Source organism: Anopheles maculipalpis, chromosome 3RL (assembly GCF_943734695.1).
Source record: "Anopheles maculipalpis chromosome 3RL, idAnoMacuDA_375_x, whole genome shotgun sequence".
In the NCBI taxonomy this organism is placed as follows: domain Eukaryota; kingdom Metazoa; phylum Arthropoda; class Insecta; order Diptera; family Culicidae; genus Anopheles; species Anopheles maculipalpis.
In genome coordinates, this window is record NC_064872.1 from 13,031,168 (window position 1) to 13,048,508 (window position 17,341).

The 17,341-nt window shown below is 42.5% G+C and overlaps 2 protein-coding genes across 3 annotated transcripts in view; both read right to left on the bottom strand.

The window, feature by feature from the left end:
• Positions 1-17,341, bottom strand: part of LOC126564970 (D-3-phosphoglycerate dehydrogenase) — a 483,268-nt gene that overhangs the window by 65,119 nt on the left and 400,808 nt on the right. The window lies entirely within an intron of this gene.
• LOC126564053 (non-lysosomal glucosylceramidase) lies at positions 394-17,129 on the bottom strand. Of its 2 annotated transcripts, none has more exons than XM_050220963.1 (7): positions 16,963-17,129; positions 10,908-11,177; positions 2,418-2,932; positions 2,076-2,331; positions 1,777-2,008; positions 1,577-1,706; positions 394-1,505 (listed from the first exon to the last, which is right to left on the bottom strand). In XM_050220963.1, exons 1-7 carry the CDS (start codon positions 17,127-17,129, stop codon positions 394-396), a joined length of 2,682 nt encoding a protein of 893 aa, XP_050076920.1. The 2 variants fall into 2 exon arrangements, with proteins under 2 accessions (XP_050076920.1, XP_050076919.1); XM_050220962.1 differs by having other exon boundaries at positions 2,418-2,995.

Here is a 17,341-nt window from a genome sequence, read left to right on the forward strand (position 1 = left end):
TATCGAGCTGATCAGGACATGTACCAATCGTGAGACTCACAAACGGACCTCGGACATTGCACACACGAACTTAATCTGTTGAATCGTTTTCACTTCCTTGAAGCTACTGACTACACACGTGAAACCTTAATGACTAGATCGTTACAAAATATGTACGTTTAGAATACGTTAAAAACTAAAAACAATGGCCATTTGGGATGAAACGTAATTCCCTACCGACAATATAATGATCGAATGAACGCCGTCTTGTATGGGAAGAAACAATCAACACGAAGCCAGTGATTTTTGCTACCGTTCCCCATAGTGATCGATCTACGATCGAAATATAAAAAAAGCCTAGCTATGCCTAAGCTCTAGCGACATTTCATCAGATGTGTTTAAGCAACCTCGGATTTAATCACGACGCAGCTTCTTCATTTCCCACGCCGTCTGCATTGACCATATGCTGAGCGGGCGCATATAACCGATCGCACGGTAGTGTCGCTCCGCGTACAGCGCTTCTGGCGTTTCAAAGTTCATGCCGATCCGCTCGGACAGTGCCTGATATAGTCCGCCCGCCGTTTGGAACGCTTCCTCGAACATACCCTCGTGTATCATGGTCGAGGCAAGCGCATAAGTAACACCCGTCCATACCTCCTCGCCCTGGATAGTGGACGTATCCGGACGTCCTTCCTTGGTCGGTTGCCCGCTCGGTACGTACCCATTGACCGCACCGAGCTGTCCGCCACAGAATCGCATAACATTGTTCTCGTAAATGGTGCGCATCGCTAACCGAACATTTTCCTTCGGAAACACATCATAATCAAATCCGCACGCCCGTAGATACCAGTGTCCGCACAGCTGATCCGACATGATGCTATTCTTCGAACCACTTTGTGCGTCAAACCGATAGTACGTACCGTTCCAAAGCTTTTCCTCAAACGAGGTACGCCCTTTGTCGAGGATCGCTTTGTAACGATCACTATCCTCGGTCTGGTCGAGCAAACTTGCCATGGTAGACATGCAGTGAAGGCTGGCAAGCCATAACCCGCCACAGTACGCGCTTGGACCATCCATCACCCACGTGTCGTACGTTTGGTCCGGGGATTTACTGTTTTCGATCAACCCATCATCGTCCTTGTCCCATTCGAGCGAACGTTCGAGGACCGTTCGGCACGCGGGGTACATCGCTTTCAGATAGGTGAGTGCATCCATCAGATACACCTTGCCGTTCGTTTCGTTGATGTACATCGAGGCCGATTTGCGGTTTGCGGCCTTGTTGTCAGTTGGTGAGTTGCCTCCGTTCGGTTTGTTGCGATTATCTTGTATGTACGTGTCGTACATGCTTTCCTTGTCGATGAACTCGATCGAGCTGAATTTGCTCGCATTTTCCGCGTTTAGCTGGGCGTAGTGATTGAGCGTGTAGTAATCGCGATATACCTGCAGTATGAACTTGATGTTTAGATCACGCCATTCGGACACGTCATGGATTGGGTAAGCGTTGATAAGATCAAACGGTTCTTCCGCTAGAAAGGGAGAAGAAAAATTGTAGAGCATTTTTTCTACATCAAGTTCAGTATTACTGTCGATCTCTTACCAGGATCTCCGAGATCATGCGGCACAGAGTTTTTTATCTTTCGCGGAATCACTTTTCCATCGTACAGATGCTTTCTTCCTTCGGTAATTTCACGCTCTATACTATCCTTGTAATCGTACTGGATGCTAACCTACATAATATAGGAATCCTGTTTAATAACGTGATCTCGAGCACTTCTCGACGGAAGATCTCTCGCGTACCTGTAAATTGGGCCACAGGCTCGCTAATGCATGCGATGCATAGAAGTGCACATCGTACGTTGTGTACATGCGGTACTCGTGGCCCTCTAGGTAGGAGTAACGCCCATACGCCAGCCGAGGATCATCGTACGGCAGATCGGACTGATCGTCCATCGTTAACCACACACTGCCACCGTCTGCTATAAAGTATAGCTCGTTGAAGATTGCACTTTTGTACCAATCCGGAAGATCTCTGCAGTTAGTGAACAAGCGAAATTTACTATAAAAACCACTCCCGAAATCTGACTCCCTTTACTTACGCATCATCCAGTATTGGTCGTTGCCATTCATCGATCAATCTTTCCCACTTTCCGTAATTGGTAAGCGCATAGTCCGAAATCATCGGCCCCGCATCGCCACTCTTGCCGAAGTACTTCGTGTAGTAGCGATGATATTCCTTGCCACGCTTCTGAAAATGTACCTTCGGCATGTCCCACACGAGCGCGAATTCTAGCTGAGATGTGGTGCCGGGCTGTACAAGTATCTGTCCACTCACGGCAACGGCAACGTCTTTCGCTGCAAGATTCGGATATTGAACAGATTGTTTTAATTTGTTGCTCAACGAAATACACACCCACACACAAATAAACAAACAAACTTACACTTCAGTGTCTCATCGTTGGATTTCTCCGTCAGATGGCCATGCTCCTTCAGATCGTTCCACAGCTTTTCCCCATTTCCGGTCGGATCGAACCGCTCGCAACGGGTCAAATTGATTTCGGACGAGCTACGGCAACTCACACAGTACGTACATTGCATATCGGCAATCGTTTGGCGTATCGAAACGCCACGTGCATTGCCCTGAGTAAACGCGCTCGTCTCGCTGGCTCCCTCAGCGTCCTGCTTTTTCGTACCGGTACCGTTCTTGAACGTAAACGTAAGCGTCACCTGCCGATCCTTGTCGCACACGTTCTCGACCGTCCACACGAACACACCGCACGGGAGCGAGCTTTCCTTGTAGTCATGCGGAATGATCGGTGAAATCTGTCGCTGCACCAGCCGGATGCCGTGCTCGCTCAGATCGTACTCGGACCAGGCACGTGGATACAGGGCCGTGTAGCTGCACTTGCCAGCATCCAGCGCACTTTCCCAGCTGCCGAGTGGATTTTTGGGCCGGCTGTAACGACGCGATTTGGCAGAACCACGGTTCGATGTAGTATGCTCGTTAGTGGAACGTTGACTGGACGTGTTACAAGCGAATGGTTTCGTGATGGCAGGTATGAATAAAAGCGGCGTGTACAGCACAATTTTGTGCGAAAGTGTTTTATTTCGGTTTTTTTTTGTGGGATGGCGTCACCAAGCAAGCATAAATAGCAAATAATGTGGCGAAGCATTCGATGACATTGCAGCAGAATGAGAGAATGGTTAATGTAAATGGTAAGTGTTAGTAGCACGAATCTACATATAGCGGTGTTACAATGTTGTTTGTGACTAATTATGCACTAAAATACAATATACAAATATGACTTATAACCTTAAAGTGAATGCAAAGATTGTAAGTCTTTTGTCGTTCTAACACCAAACAGACAAATAATCTACAAAAATATGACAATTATGCAAGCATAAAAATGAAGTATCAAATAACAGAAGCCACATGCAAACGAACTTCACAGTGAATTCAGAACAATTACTCATGTTAAAGTGCTCTTGATACAGCGATTTAACATAGAGTACATCTTCAAATAAATTATGCATCAAAAACTCTTAAGGCCGGGCTACATTGATCGTACTCCTGAGTGTAATTTTTGTGAACGCATACGCCATCTAGCGGCGGCGGGTCGAAGCTAGAGGCTGGTATAATTTATCTGTCAAAAAGCGTTTTGGGTCGAGGAGCCTATAATTTTGATCACAAACCAGTAAACAAACAGCTCGGTGAGTATGTTCGATATTTTGTCGTGTATGTTTTTTTGAAAATATGTGGTAATTTAACATACATATTGTATTTCTAGCCATGGAACAAGCAGGAAGCAGTGGACGCAATGAAAAAATAGTAAGTACAACTGTTTTTAACGAAAATTGTGTGTGTGTGTGTGTGAACTGTTGTCTGTGAATCGCCGGCTCGGCTCGGGGCCGCAATTGAGCTGAACATTTTATTGAAAAATGTAGTGTTTGTAGGTTTCACAAGTGCTTAAATAATTTGTTGTAGGGTTTGTCCATCTATTTCATCATTTAAACTACATTGCAGAGTGTGTGAAACTGGTTGTTCGTTTTGGTATTGTAGCGGTTTTTAGTATAGAGCGAGTTTTTTTATTCATGAGGAACGGCTTTGTCATATTGCTTGGTAGAACTTTTTTTTTTATAAAATTGTAAGCAAAATTTACCGGCCTATTTGTATACATTTAATATAAAAATAGCACGTGTTACGGCATACAGACAGCCTGGTCGAAAATTGATGAGACACCAAGCATGAATAATTTTGGCACTTAAATTATACCCACATCTAGCTTGCGCTGGTCGCCGCCAGATGCGCTAGTGAATATAAAAATTACGCTTGCGAGTACGATCAATGTAGCCCGGCCTTTAGTTTGTACTCAGAAGAAGTGGGAAAAAGTGAGCATACATCTTTACGATCGGATAGAACCTTCTCAAGTTTTAAATCTTCACACTTCCGGAGAAAGATAAAACACGGTTTTTTTGTTGTAAGCCAACAGATTCTGTTCACTCAACAGTTTTGTGTGACCGTGTTATGCAGCCGAAATTCACGAGGATAACCAAAGCTTTATCACTAGGTGACTTTATCGTAGAGCTACCTTTCATCCTGGGTTCAGTTCGGCACACAGCTAAATGGCAAAGCATATCCTGAACAAGGTGGACATTTTTATGCAGAAGACGTCGTCTAGGCCCGTCCGTATCAAAGTAGAATATTTAATAAGAATGAGCAGCTCCTAACGGCTCTTGTGAAAAAAATATTGCTTCGAAGGTGATCGGTTATCAAAGATACCTGATTTACCTGACTGTCAAATAGTGAAAACATTTACATAAGCGTGACTTGGATGTACCACTTCTTGATCCTCTGATTTATCTGTAGTAATATTAGCGCGATTAGCATCATCTAAATCTACCCGTTCTTCCCGATAAAACTAAATCTTGCCGATAACTACGTAGTTGTATAGTCAGTCCTCACTACGGAGGAATGATCCGGGTGAGATTTGAGCCCTGTCATGTGAGGATCAACGCCGCTGACGCCTATACCACCGGACCGTCCTTGTCATCCATATCTCGATAATGAATATGTATGGATTATACTCACCGACAATGTCAACTAAATATATAAAACCAAACAAATCATAAGCAATCAGCGGATGATGCATGTCTCTCAAATACCCAACTTCAGTCGTCAACATAAGCCTCAAAGTATACAATTATTCGAGGACAATACAATGCAAACATCACCTCCTCTGTTGACATTAACTACGGTTCTTAGCCTTTCATCTCTCTCGTACCATCATCAGCAATACACAAGATGCCAAGCCTCATTCGCAGCAAGATATTTTACTTTGAGGTGTTGAAAACTTGTTGTTGTTTACCCACGGAAGATATCAGTTTTCATGCCGACTCGACTCAAAACCACACCCCTGTACGCACACGATGTCGGCCTGTGTAATGTGGTTTAAGCGTTACATTACCTTCAACCACACCGCTGACGGGTATAAACGGTGACACCATGTCGAACAAAAGTGCATTTAAACCCTCCGATTTAGATCATATTTCTAGCTAATGAACGAACTGATAGTCGACAGAGCAGAATGCTGCGTTTCCAATTGATTTCACACATTACTATTCAATCGCTTCACACAAGAAAGCATGATCACGATGAGCTCAGCAAGTGAAAAATCAACAATCTGGTCAAGGGATGGCGAATCATTCTAACAAGAATTATGGTGCAAAACAAAACAAAAAAATTAAAATCCATTTACAGCACACGTGCCACCACTTAGGGTGGCGAGTTTGTACAAAGCAGTGTGAAAGTAAGCCAAACAAAGACCTCTGATCTCGCAACTCCCAACCCACCAGGAGAGAGCCTCCAATCCTTTTCCCCGTGTCTCGTGTGTTCGGTGAGTTTGAGAGATGAACCAGAAAATATATATATCGCCCATCCGCCCACTGCTTGCCATTGCCAATAACAATGGTAGTACCGTCAAGAAAAGAAATACGAAAAATATAAAACTGTAGGCCGGAAGGCGAAAGCCTTCGCAGACGGTGGAATCGATTTTCTCCAGCGTTCTGGGTGGTTCGTAGGAAAACCGGAACGCGCCCGCGTGCTTCATCCCGAAAGGCATTCCCTACTCGCATTTGTGCAGCGAAGATACGCTAACGGATTCGCCTTCCCCTCTTCTGCTACACTTCCCTGCAGGGCTGTGCAGCTGCGAAGTATGGACAAAAGTGCTCGATCGACCTCTCCCCAGCACTGGTTGTTGGTTTGTTGGTCTGGTTTAGTTTCCTCATTTTCTTGAGTTTATTTCCCAACCGACGGAAGAAAGCGGCATAACCTCAATGCTTCTTGTGTCACATTGTAGTGCACTGGATGACGGGAAGGGTGTTTTTTTTTTGCTTCATTCTGTTGCTATTGTTGAAAACCCTATATTTGCCGAACAAAATAAGGTAAAACGTGTACAAGTGCAAGGATAGCAGGATCGGGTAGTGCGGGTCCTTACAAGGGCCTACAAACTGCCGCCAACAGTTCTGTGCACGCTATTATCGACGTGTTTTCGACGGGTTTTAATTTGATGAACCCGACCGTGCATAGCTACCGGCAACAGGAACCACCGGGAGGGAAAAAACGTGGAAAACAAACCTATATCATTGCATCACCGATCCAGATCATCGAGGGACCAAAGTGGTTTAGCAATGGTAGAAAAAAAAAAACAACTAGAATTTGCTAGGGTCCACCCAGGGATGCATTTGGGATTGGCAGTAATCGCGGTAGCCAGCAGGCACCATCACTGCATCGTTGCATCCCAACAAGCGACGACGACGACGACGACGACGTCCGATGGTAGATGGTGAATTTTTCATTCAATTATAAACTCTGCAGCAACTTTTTTTTCTTGCCACCACCGCACAGGGGTGGCAATGAATGAAAAATATTCCCCAATCGAGAGGGATAGAACAAGCAGGATTTAATGAATGTACGTGTGATTTGCTTTTGATGCCAAACAAAAAAAGAAAAACGCACTCTCTTTTGTGCTTCACTTCCATTCAATTTAGATATGCATTAAGTTCTTGCAAAAGGATTAAAGCACTCCTCGGCAGTACAGCTGCATGCAAAAGGGTTTTAGCATTTACATATGCAAGATAAAGGCGTTAGAAACATTTTGCTTAACAAATGCGCTAATGGATTGAATCGAGAGCAGAGGAGAGCTAGGCATTGTAAGTGGTGTGTGAAGATTCGGAACATATAAACGCGATTGAAAAGCCTTTAAAAAAAAACAGAAGTAATGACATGACACGAAGTCAATGTGAAAATATGGAAATAATATTTATAGAAAATAAGCACAAAAAATATAGCTTAAAAAATAGAAGGATTTGTTGAACAAATTTTGCAGGAACGTGATAAAAATTAATAACAAAATCTTGAATGCATTTGCTATACAATATTTAAATATTAAAATACTGGAACTACAAAAAGGATAGGAATACATCGTCCAGTTTTCCAGACAGATTCAGAGTAAAAACAAACTGTTCAGAGTAAAGGAACTGTAGCTTTGAGAGCGGCCCGGTGGTATAGATGACTGCGGCACCGGTCTTCAAACGGCAGGACATTAGGGTCGTTAAGCCAAGAAGAAGAAGATTGCAAATTTCCACATAAAGTTTTCAGAATTCCAATATCCATTTGAAAAATTCCATCACGTAGATAAAACTACCGGACGAGTGGAATACCGAACTGGGTGTCATACATCCTTCCGGGCCATCACAGTCCTGAATGCTGCCAGTAAGATCCTGTCCCGAATACTCTTCTGCAGAATTGAGCCCCTTGCCACAGATTTCGTCGGAAGCTACCAAGCTGGATTTGCAGGAGGCAAATCGACAACCGACCAAATCTTTACTCTACGGCAGATGCTCCAAAAATGCCGGGAGCAATAGATCCCTACGCATGATTTTCGAAGCGCACTATGGACGGGGAGCAATGCAATGTGAGAGTTTCGCGCCTGATGTCGGAATCGTTCGAATATCACCGGGGCCTGAGACAAGGAGACGGACTCTTCTGTTTGTTGTTCAACATCGCTCTGGAGGATGTCATTCGAAGCGCGGGCTTCGACATCCGGAGCATGATTTTCACCCGATCTCTCCAATTCGTTGGCTTCGCGGCATTACATCGACATCATCTGATGGTGTGCGATGCCTACAACCGACTGAAACGCGAGGCCAAGAGAATTAGATTGAGGATCAATACGACGAAGACAAAATTACCTACTTGCTGGAGACTCTGACCGTGAAAGAGCTGAAATCGGAAGCAGATTATCAGTTGACGGCGACGATCTCAAGGTGGTAGAGGAGTTCTGTTACCTTGGAACGATCGTAACTTCGGACAACAACGAAAGCAGCGAAATCCGAAGGCACATTGTTCAGGGAAATCGTGCCTATTACGGACTCCACAAACTCCTGCGTTCCAGAAGACTCCAACAACTCTCGAAATGTACGATATACTGCACCTTGATACGGCCGGTAGTCTTCTATAGGTACGAGCCCTGGACTATGCTGACGGAGGACGCCAATATCCTATCATATGCGTAGCCAGAAAAAGTTTATTCTTATGTTGTTCTTCAATTTATGTTTCTCTAAGTCCTAGAATGTTTTTCTTTTCAAAAAATCGGTGGGGTTATTAAACTATAGTTGAGCTTATATAAACCCTTAGTCCCGTTCGAATAATCGGAATTTTAGTAATGGACTACAAAAGTCTAAAGTGAACCGTCACGGGTCGATATAACAATTTAAATTCAAACGAATACGCAAACACGTAACATAAAGTTCACCGTAGAGACTGCTTTGGATATCCAAAAGTACGAGCCCGATTTTTGATTCTTTGAACGAACGGGACAATACGGCGACGAGCCATCACGCTGGATTATAAATACATAAAGCAAACCCCAATCGGTGCACTACTGGGAATGAAAGACAGTATCCTCATCGGAACACAGGACACAACCGAGTTGAGATAAAGCATTAAAATTGAATGAAAATAAAGTTGTTTTTTCGCCGACAAATTGCTTCCAGCTGTATGCTGCGTTTCCTCTTGATTTGGATCTTAAATCAATACATTTTCTCTGCATGAATCCCAACAATTTGGGATTGTTGGGTGGAAAGAAGTGTCTCGTTAGGCAAGGAAAGAAACATCGTTCTGCATCGTGCTGTGAAAGCGATTCCAATAAATTCCCAAATCATGCAGATGTCAAAACATCGAAACGCTGTTATCTTTCTTTCTGTTCCCCCACGGGCGAGCTTCAGTAGAGATCGGTCGATGGTTTGCTGGACACAATTTTCGACTCGAGTAAGGCTAGTTTTGATTGCTGCAAGAACTCTTTTTTCCGGTTCCAAAAGTGGATCAATTTTGTCTGCTTGAATTGTTTTTACCAAACACATGGCCATATACAGGGTTGCCACCGGTCTTCGAGTGCAAAAACAAGCAACAGCGTCAAAAAAAGAATCTGTTATTCGGCTCACAAACAGGCAGGATTTTGTCTGGCACGATTCTGCCATGTTTTTGCAAGCCCTGCGACGATGACGACCGTTTACAGATCGAGCACAGACGACGACAATCATCAGGACGAACGTACCGAATCCCTTACTACAGGGGTGGGTTGAGGGCATGAGTCTCGCCACTTGTCGCGGCGTACATGGCCACTTGCCAACATGCACGCCCAGTTCAGTTTGATGGAAAAGGATATTCAATTAGCCCGCGAGCAAACATTTCTTAGACCATCACAGTGCCACCAAGCAGCGCAAAACACAGCCTGCCATCACAGGCTGTGCAAGCAAAACGTGGTGGACACCACCAACGGCACAGCAGCGGAACAGAATGGAACGGTACGAAACGATTTACATCGTTGGGCCACAGTCGTTGAGTCACTTCCGGATTTGATGGAGACTGGTGGTGGTGGTGGTACAGAATGCGCACATTCGGCATGCCGTAAACGAAACGAAACGAGTGGTGGAGCAATGGGACGAAATTACATTCAAAATGACGTAAAAAGTCGTGCACTGGGGTGGAAAACACTTTCCGCACACTTGGCTATAAGTGACAGGATTCGTAGAAGTCGTTAAATCCGAGTCTTTTAGCTAAAAATACTACTCTCATTAGATAAGCTCTTTGAAGTTATTATATTAAGTTATTAAGAAGTTATTATATTATATGTTATTCCAAACACGACTATTTGCATCAAAGAAATATAAAAACAATAATATTTCCACTAAAAAAGGAGAATCCTAATTTAAAACGTCCAGTAAAAAACATTTAAAATAATAAAAAAATACAAAACATAAAAAAGCATCAAATATAATAAAAAAAATATAAAAACTCATTAAAAACAGAAACAAAAAGAGATAAAATACATGTAATAGCAATATACGATACTTAAAACAGTTTAAAATGAAGTAAAAATGGAATTAAATATTAAAAAGTGACAGCTTTGCAACATTTCAATCAAAAACATAAAAAACACACATAGAAACGAGATAAAAAGAAGACAATATTTCAATAGAAAAATGGAACTTTATATACGCTTTTAACATCCAAATAAAATGTTTCATATACTTATCAATTAGCGATATGTACAACTACCCTAGATCGAGGTTCCCCGGCAAAGGATGAAGGATGGAATGCAGGCAATCAAACACATTTACTACTCAACCTTCCACTCGCTACACACACACACACGCACACATTCTGCCAGTTAGCCTACCGATCCTGCTACACCTCGAACTAGGCTTGAGCACGGGCTACTAATAAAATACTAAAGGCGACTATCTAGCGGTGATGGGAGCATACAAAGGGCTGAGAGCTGAAACCTAGTGCTAATGCTGTTCGTCGTCATCGACGGAAAAGGACTCGCTAATACATGCAACGAAACACACACAGACACACACACACTCACCTGTAGGTCGACAGCAGACTGTGGAATATGGTGGCGCCAGCTTCGTCCTTAATGGTTACGATGAACTGATTGGCGTGTACGGTGTTGTACTCGTACAGGCCCGGCTTTAGCTGGTAGCGGCAGAACTCGCCGGCAAACCCGCGCCCAATCGTACCGGCGCCAATGCCACCGAGCGGTGCACCGTAGATCTGCTTGCCGTTCTCCGTGTACCAGTAGTCCATCAGCACCTGGCGGCCCTCGCGCGAAACCTTCCAGTAATAGGGAATGTATCTGCAAACGAAACGGAAACAAAGTGAGAAACCCTTTTGCAAGTATGTATTTGATGGGAAAGTAAAGGTTTTTTTGCAGGTGTGTCAGTTTTAGTTTGTTCAATTATTTTTATACTAAAGTACTGTTCATTTAAAATTTGGTCACACTAGTTTATGTATAGTAGAGCCTCCAGTGGTGATATATGGAGTTTTTTGATACCTAATGGAACACTGTTTCCTCTTATGGAGTGGTTTTGGCATGATCGTGCTTGAAATTCAACTTGGTCCGGGAGAAAAATAGGAAAATTCTTTAAAAACTCGTCTTCTACTTTTAAATATGTTTTGAAATGGTTTCGGAAACGGTTTCGGTTGAACAAAACCGTCGTTTAGGAACAGTGGATCGTCAGCCGAGCTGGAAGATGTTGAGACCGTTACAGGCTAACCTTGGACTTTCCAATGGGAATAATGCAAAAAAAAAATACGTTGCAGCATAAGTACCGTCAGAAGAATTGTCAGAAGTGTCAGAAGAGGATTGAGTGCAGACTTCCTATTTTCGTGGCTCTCTTCGTGGCTCTTTTCGTGCCTCAAAGCAACCAAACAGAACTCTGAAGCTTAATTACATCGTCAAATCATGCGCTCCAAAAATTGTACGACCAGGTTCTAACGAGAAACGCGGGTTGCGTTCTTATGGATGACGTTTTTGTTGACAAATTTGCCCTCAAAACTCACGGTACGGCAAGCCATCTGCAGCTGCAGTGCGCAAAACAAGGGTTTTTATAAGAAATCAATCTATGAACTCGACACTTTATGAAGATCAGTGGTTAGAAAAGTCTGTTTTGCTATTTAATAAAGCTTATAAAGGCTCAATTAAACTCTGGCCAAATTTTTCACCTGCCTAACACGCATAGTATTGGAAAACAAAGCTACTGAAGTTGATAAACCAGTTGTGCTGCAGCTTATGAGAGGTATCAAAAGAAAGTTGCTTAAATTCACCCATACATGAACAAATATATTTTTCTTGAATTTTGTGATAAAAGAACGAGAAAAAAAAAACCTTTCGTTTGATGTAGAAATTATATTTTACCGTTAAAAATATCTTGTTTTACAGCCTGTGAAACTGTTACATTTTTTTTAGTAACATTCTTGAACGAAACATTATTTAAATTATTAATTTTGTTTGGGATAAATTCTTTTAAACTTTTCACACTTGCTCAGAAGTTTATTTGTCAATGTAATGTACAGTTGGGTGCATCGCTATAATAGAGGACAGCTAATGAAAAAATCTATAAAATATTTATATTTTTGAAATATTATCCTGTGGGACATTATGCACCTTTTACCATACAGCCTGATAAATCACGCTGCACGCTTGGATAACTTTCTAAATGACGTAGAAGAACCGCACAACGCCGAAAGAAATGCACGCAGAAGGCACTAAACGCGATTGGAAACGAATAAAACGCCCGGCAAGTGTTAATAATCCTCACGCGATTGTTTGGCTTTTCTACCGCTCGATGCATTTGCAAAGGAACAATAATTGATTGGACCATCGATGCATCTGAAACGCAACCCCTACAGCGTTGGGATGTTTACCCATACTGATGGTTGCACTTAGAGCTTCTACCGCCGGGGATCCAGGCGCTTATTTTGCTGGTATAAGCGATCGAGCAGCACGCTTCCGACCAGCAGCGTATGGCGTTGTGCGGTCACCGCGATGCGGCTATAAAAGTGATCGCACTAAATTTAGCTTGTGGTTGGAAATAGTGACGTGGCCCCATGGGGGAATGGATGTTTCCGTGTTATGATTTGTTCCGTGCGCGATTCAATCGTGTCTTGGATTTTACACTTCAATTTTTGTATAAACTTTTGATGGCCATGTGCATGAATTTATGCGAAGAATATGAAGGAATTAGATAGCTGTGGATTGTTATTTCCCACTATAAGAGGGTACCATGTATTGCCAGATGCCCTCCTGAACAAGAGGTTTAGTATGGGTTTCGTTTTTTTTGCATCCATGCCTTGCTCGAGAGTTCATGGAGAGTTTTGAAGAGCATCCCAAACTCTCGAGCGGGATTTCCCATCGTAAAAAAATTGAGTTTAAAACATAAAATATGTGTAAACGTTCTGTTGTCAGTGTTTGTAGCAATATCGTACTGAAACGGGTATGGTCCGACACCTCTTGAAGGTTAATATAGGGATCTTCATCCCCTACTCCAACTCCATACGTCCACGGCGTACAGAACGGTAACAAATCTCTCCAAATATCTGACCTTGGGTGTACGGGGAAATGTGGCTAAATTGAGCCGTGGAGTTGTGGAGATGTTAGGAGACGGCTGGTTGTCCCTTATGTCCTGGCATACGAAGGCATTAAGGCAAACAACTACCGCAACGATCAATCAACAACAGGCACCCCGACTGAAACGTGGAGCAGCAAGAATTGGATTGATGATCAATGCGACGGAGGTTTGCCGGAGGCTCTGGTCATGATAGAGTCCGAATGGGAAGCATCGTGTTAGTCGGCGGCGACAACCTCGAGGTAGTAGAGGAGTTCTGCTATCTTGGGACTGTCGTAACTTCGGATAACGATGTATACCCTAGACCTATACGGCCACGAGTCTTGGACCATCCTAGCGGAGAATGCAAACGCTCTTGGCGTGTTTGAGCGACGCATCCTCCGGACCATCTTTGTTGGTGTGTTCCGACACTAGGGCATTTAATAAGGATGCCGGACTCAAGCCCTGCCAAGAAAGTATTTGTCAGCGACCCCCAGTTTGGTACGAGGCGTCGGAGAACACAGCGAGTTCGTAGGCTGGATCAGGTGAAGGGTGACCTGTTGGAGATCGGATGACTACATGGATGGAAAGCTGCAGCCAGGGATCGAGTTTCCTGGCGATTGTTGTCCGGGCCATGTCACGACGACGATGATGTGGAAACATTTTAGATGACCAAGAGACATGGCGTGTGGTGGGTTTTATACACTTGCAAATCGAATAGCGAAATGAATTCTGTTTAAAATCATTTTTACCTATGACTGGCGAGTTTTTTGTCAGTAAAATTGAATTTAAATGCTGAATTTTTGTACAAAACAAAGTTATGGAAACCTAAAATTGGAAGTTCCGATCTCAATGTATGAGGATATTCTCATCACAATATCGCTATTATATAGTAATTTTCCAGCAAAAATATAATCACAAAGCACTACACATCCCCTCCACCTCTCCATCCATCTATTGCGATCGCTAAACCTTAAGTGTTTTATCGCACCCAAAAATATATTAACAGCATAAGCGTTCTTTAGCCCCATCTATCACGTTTGATCCATCGCCATTGCTTTTGCGCCATGTTACGGAACGCGAAAGCAAAAAAAACGCAATATTAACGCTTATCGAACACGTGCTCGTCTCATTGCATCATTGCTCGAAAAGATAAAGTACCGAAAGGCCAAACAAAGGCCACCAACGCGACGCAAGACGAGATCGCACTGCATGCCGACGGTTAACGGTGGGAAGAAAAAAAGGGCAACTTGATGATGTAGTGAAGTGTGCCAGTGCAAACGTTCGGTTGATGTTGACTTTCCGCTCGCTACACTTTCCTTCTGCGTGGCCGTAGATGATAAGAAAGCTGTGGGTGGGTGTGTGTGTTATGTTTCCATCATATGCCCCCAAATCGAAGACAAATGGAGGGTGCAGGGACTGGGAGCCGATGTGAACTAGAAAAAAGCAATCTATGAACGTTGATTTAGTATTATGGAATAAGTTAACTGCAAACGTTTCCTTCCAACGTTCATAGTTTATGGTGTATACGCGAACGCGCCCAAATGAGTATTGTCTTGCTGCTTGATGCGTTGCAAAAGGATTATATGCGTCATTGCGTGAGAATATTATTTTTGCTACATTTCTCTTTAAGTTTTGTAAGATGTCGAACAAAACGTTGCATTAACAATGTTTGTAAACAAGCAACATTAACGTTTTACATCATTTACACGTTTTAAGTGATTTATATTGTCCGTGAATATTAAATAATTTTTGCAATATTGTGATAAAAAATTAAATTAAATGTAAAATGACTTAGAATCCTTATACAAAACCTAACAAAGAAACATAAAGATACGTAACAAAAAGTCTAAAGAACAATTAAAGAAACTAACAAATATTACAATAAATCTCGAAAAATATATTTGAAAAACTAAACACAAAAACATGAGCATACAATCAAATCTTGCTATTTATAATTAATATAATAAAATCGAGGAAGATATTTCAACTAGACGAAACAAACTGAAAAAATATCACCAATAAACAAGAACAATAAGGGAGGAAGCTTTATTTGACGACACTTTTTTTTTGTTAAATCGTCAAACAATTATCTTAATCCGTTAAGAACAGTTTGAATGAGAGAAAATGAGGAAACAAAAAAGAAAAAAAAACTTATTTTTGCAAAGTAAATTAAAAAACCCGGAAAGAAAAACATTAATCATAAGCCTAGCAAATATTTTATGTTCAGAAACAAGCAAAAGCTTGAATGGTTTTGTGAAACCATTCAAATAGAATAGTAAAGAATAAAAGTAAATCAATACTAAAAACAAATTAAATCAAACGATGCGAAAAAGTGTCGCTTATCGGCTACTGTTTAGAAAAACATTAGAAAAAAGCATTAAATGAAGATATTAAAAATGAAGAACACAAAAAAACATCAATAAGTGTAAATGGGCCGTATTGGTGTGTAATTTTGATTCCTCTTTGCTTAATACCACCTGCCATCCTGTCTGTTGTTGTGTAGTAAGTCTTCACCGTGGGTCTAGATAGGATTTGATGCTCGGTCCTGTCGTATGAACACAAATACCGCTGTCGCCTAGACGACTGAACAAACCCTTTGGTAATTATGGTTATTAATAACACACACAAAAAAAAAACAATTTATTGCATTATCGACAATCCGTTACAAAGCATCGTTAGTGTTTTGGCAAGATATTAAACGATTTGTGTGAAAATATATTACTGCCTTTCAAATTGCAATGTAAGAATAATGTCCAAAAGCACGATACGGGAAAGGCAAGAAAAAAGGGACACACATACAATACAATACGGATACAATGTATACCACTCACAAAAATCGATATACTTAGACTTTGTTTGTGCAAAACAAATGCAAAAAAGGACTCACATACACGCACAGGACCAACCCCACTCGAGACGAGTTTGTCTTGTCCGTTGACTCCCCTTTCCTTCCAAAGGATATAGAAAAAAGGACATACGGCAGAGTGGCAGACAACAACATAGCTAAACATGAGACTTACGATGCCAAACAAAAGCGAAAGCTCCCGGGTTGGGAAAGTAGCTCTTTGCAGCATGCTTTTTTACACCGAAATTTCTCACCCCACCCTAGCATAAGATTGACATTCAAGATCGTGCTTTCGAGGTCATTTGCAACCAAGCACCCTTGAAGGGGTAGACCTGGATGGGGTAGGGGTACGGTGATGAATAAGCAGCCGCGTCGGCATTAGGGTAGAGGCCGGACAAGACATAAAATGTTTCGCAATTTGCTTATCTTTCGAAGTGGCCACACCGTCCAGAGTTGCATTTTTTTCTGCTTTCTTTTTACTATATAATCGCTTCCAAAGGTTGCTTGGGATGATATCATCGATTGTGGTTTGAGGGAGAGAAATAAGAGAATGAGCGCTCTTGTGTTGGTGGACTCCGCGAGTTCGATGCGTTCCTTTTTTTGCTGGCATTGGGGATTGAGGGGGGGGGGGGGATGCTACTTATTTTTGTCTTGTGCTAAAGAGGGATGAAATAAATTTTGCTTACCTCAAAGCCATCGGAACGATGGGCAGCAGCTGACGAATGGATGGGCGCAGATTTTGGTTACGCGTGTCACCAAAGACATGGTTGAACTTGAGCTTTAAACCGTACTGCGGCACGGCGGCCACTTGTTGTTTAAAGTCACTCATCGATTGCACACTGTCGCCGTCCATCGCACCACGGGTCGAAGAACGGGAGAAGGGCTTGGCGGCGATGTGGCGAATCAAAAGATTAGATAGGGAAGAACCGATTCACAAACAGCGGCAAGACGCGTCACAACAAATGCGAGATAATCACAATTTTCACACCACTAAATGTGACACTTTAAATCACAAGCTTTTCTACGGACAGGTGCACCTTTTTTCTCGCACACGCAACCAAAGCC

Coding starts and splice junctions, on each gene's coding strand:
- LOC126564053 (XM_050220962.1), bottom strand. CDS start 17,129: ATGGACGGCGACAGTGTGCAATCGATGAGTGACTTTAAACAACAAGTG. Junction 2,996..10,907: donor AGTCTGCTGTCGACCTACAG/GTGAGTGTGTGT, acceptor TAACACGTCCAG/TCAACGTTCCACTAACGAGC. Junction 2,009..2,075: donor CGACCAATACTGGATGATGC/GTAAGTAAAGGG, acceptor CACTAACTGCAG/AGATCTTCCGGATTGGTACA.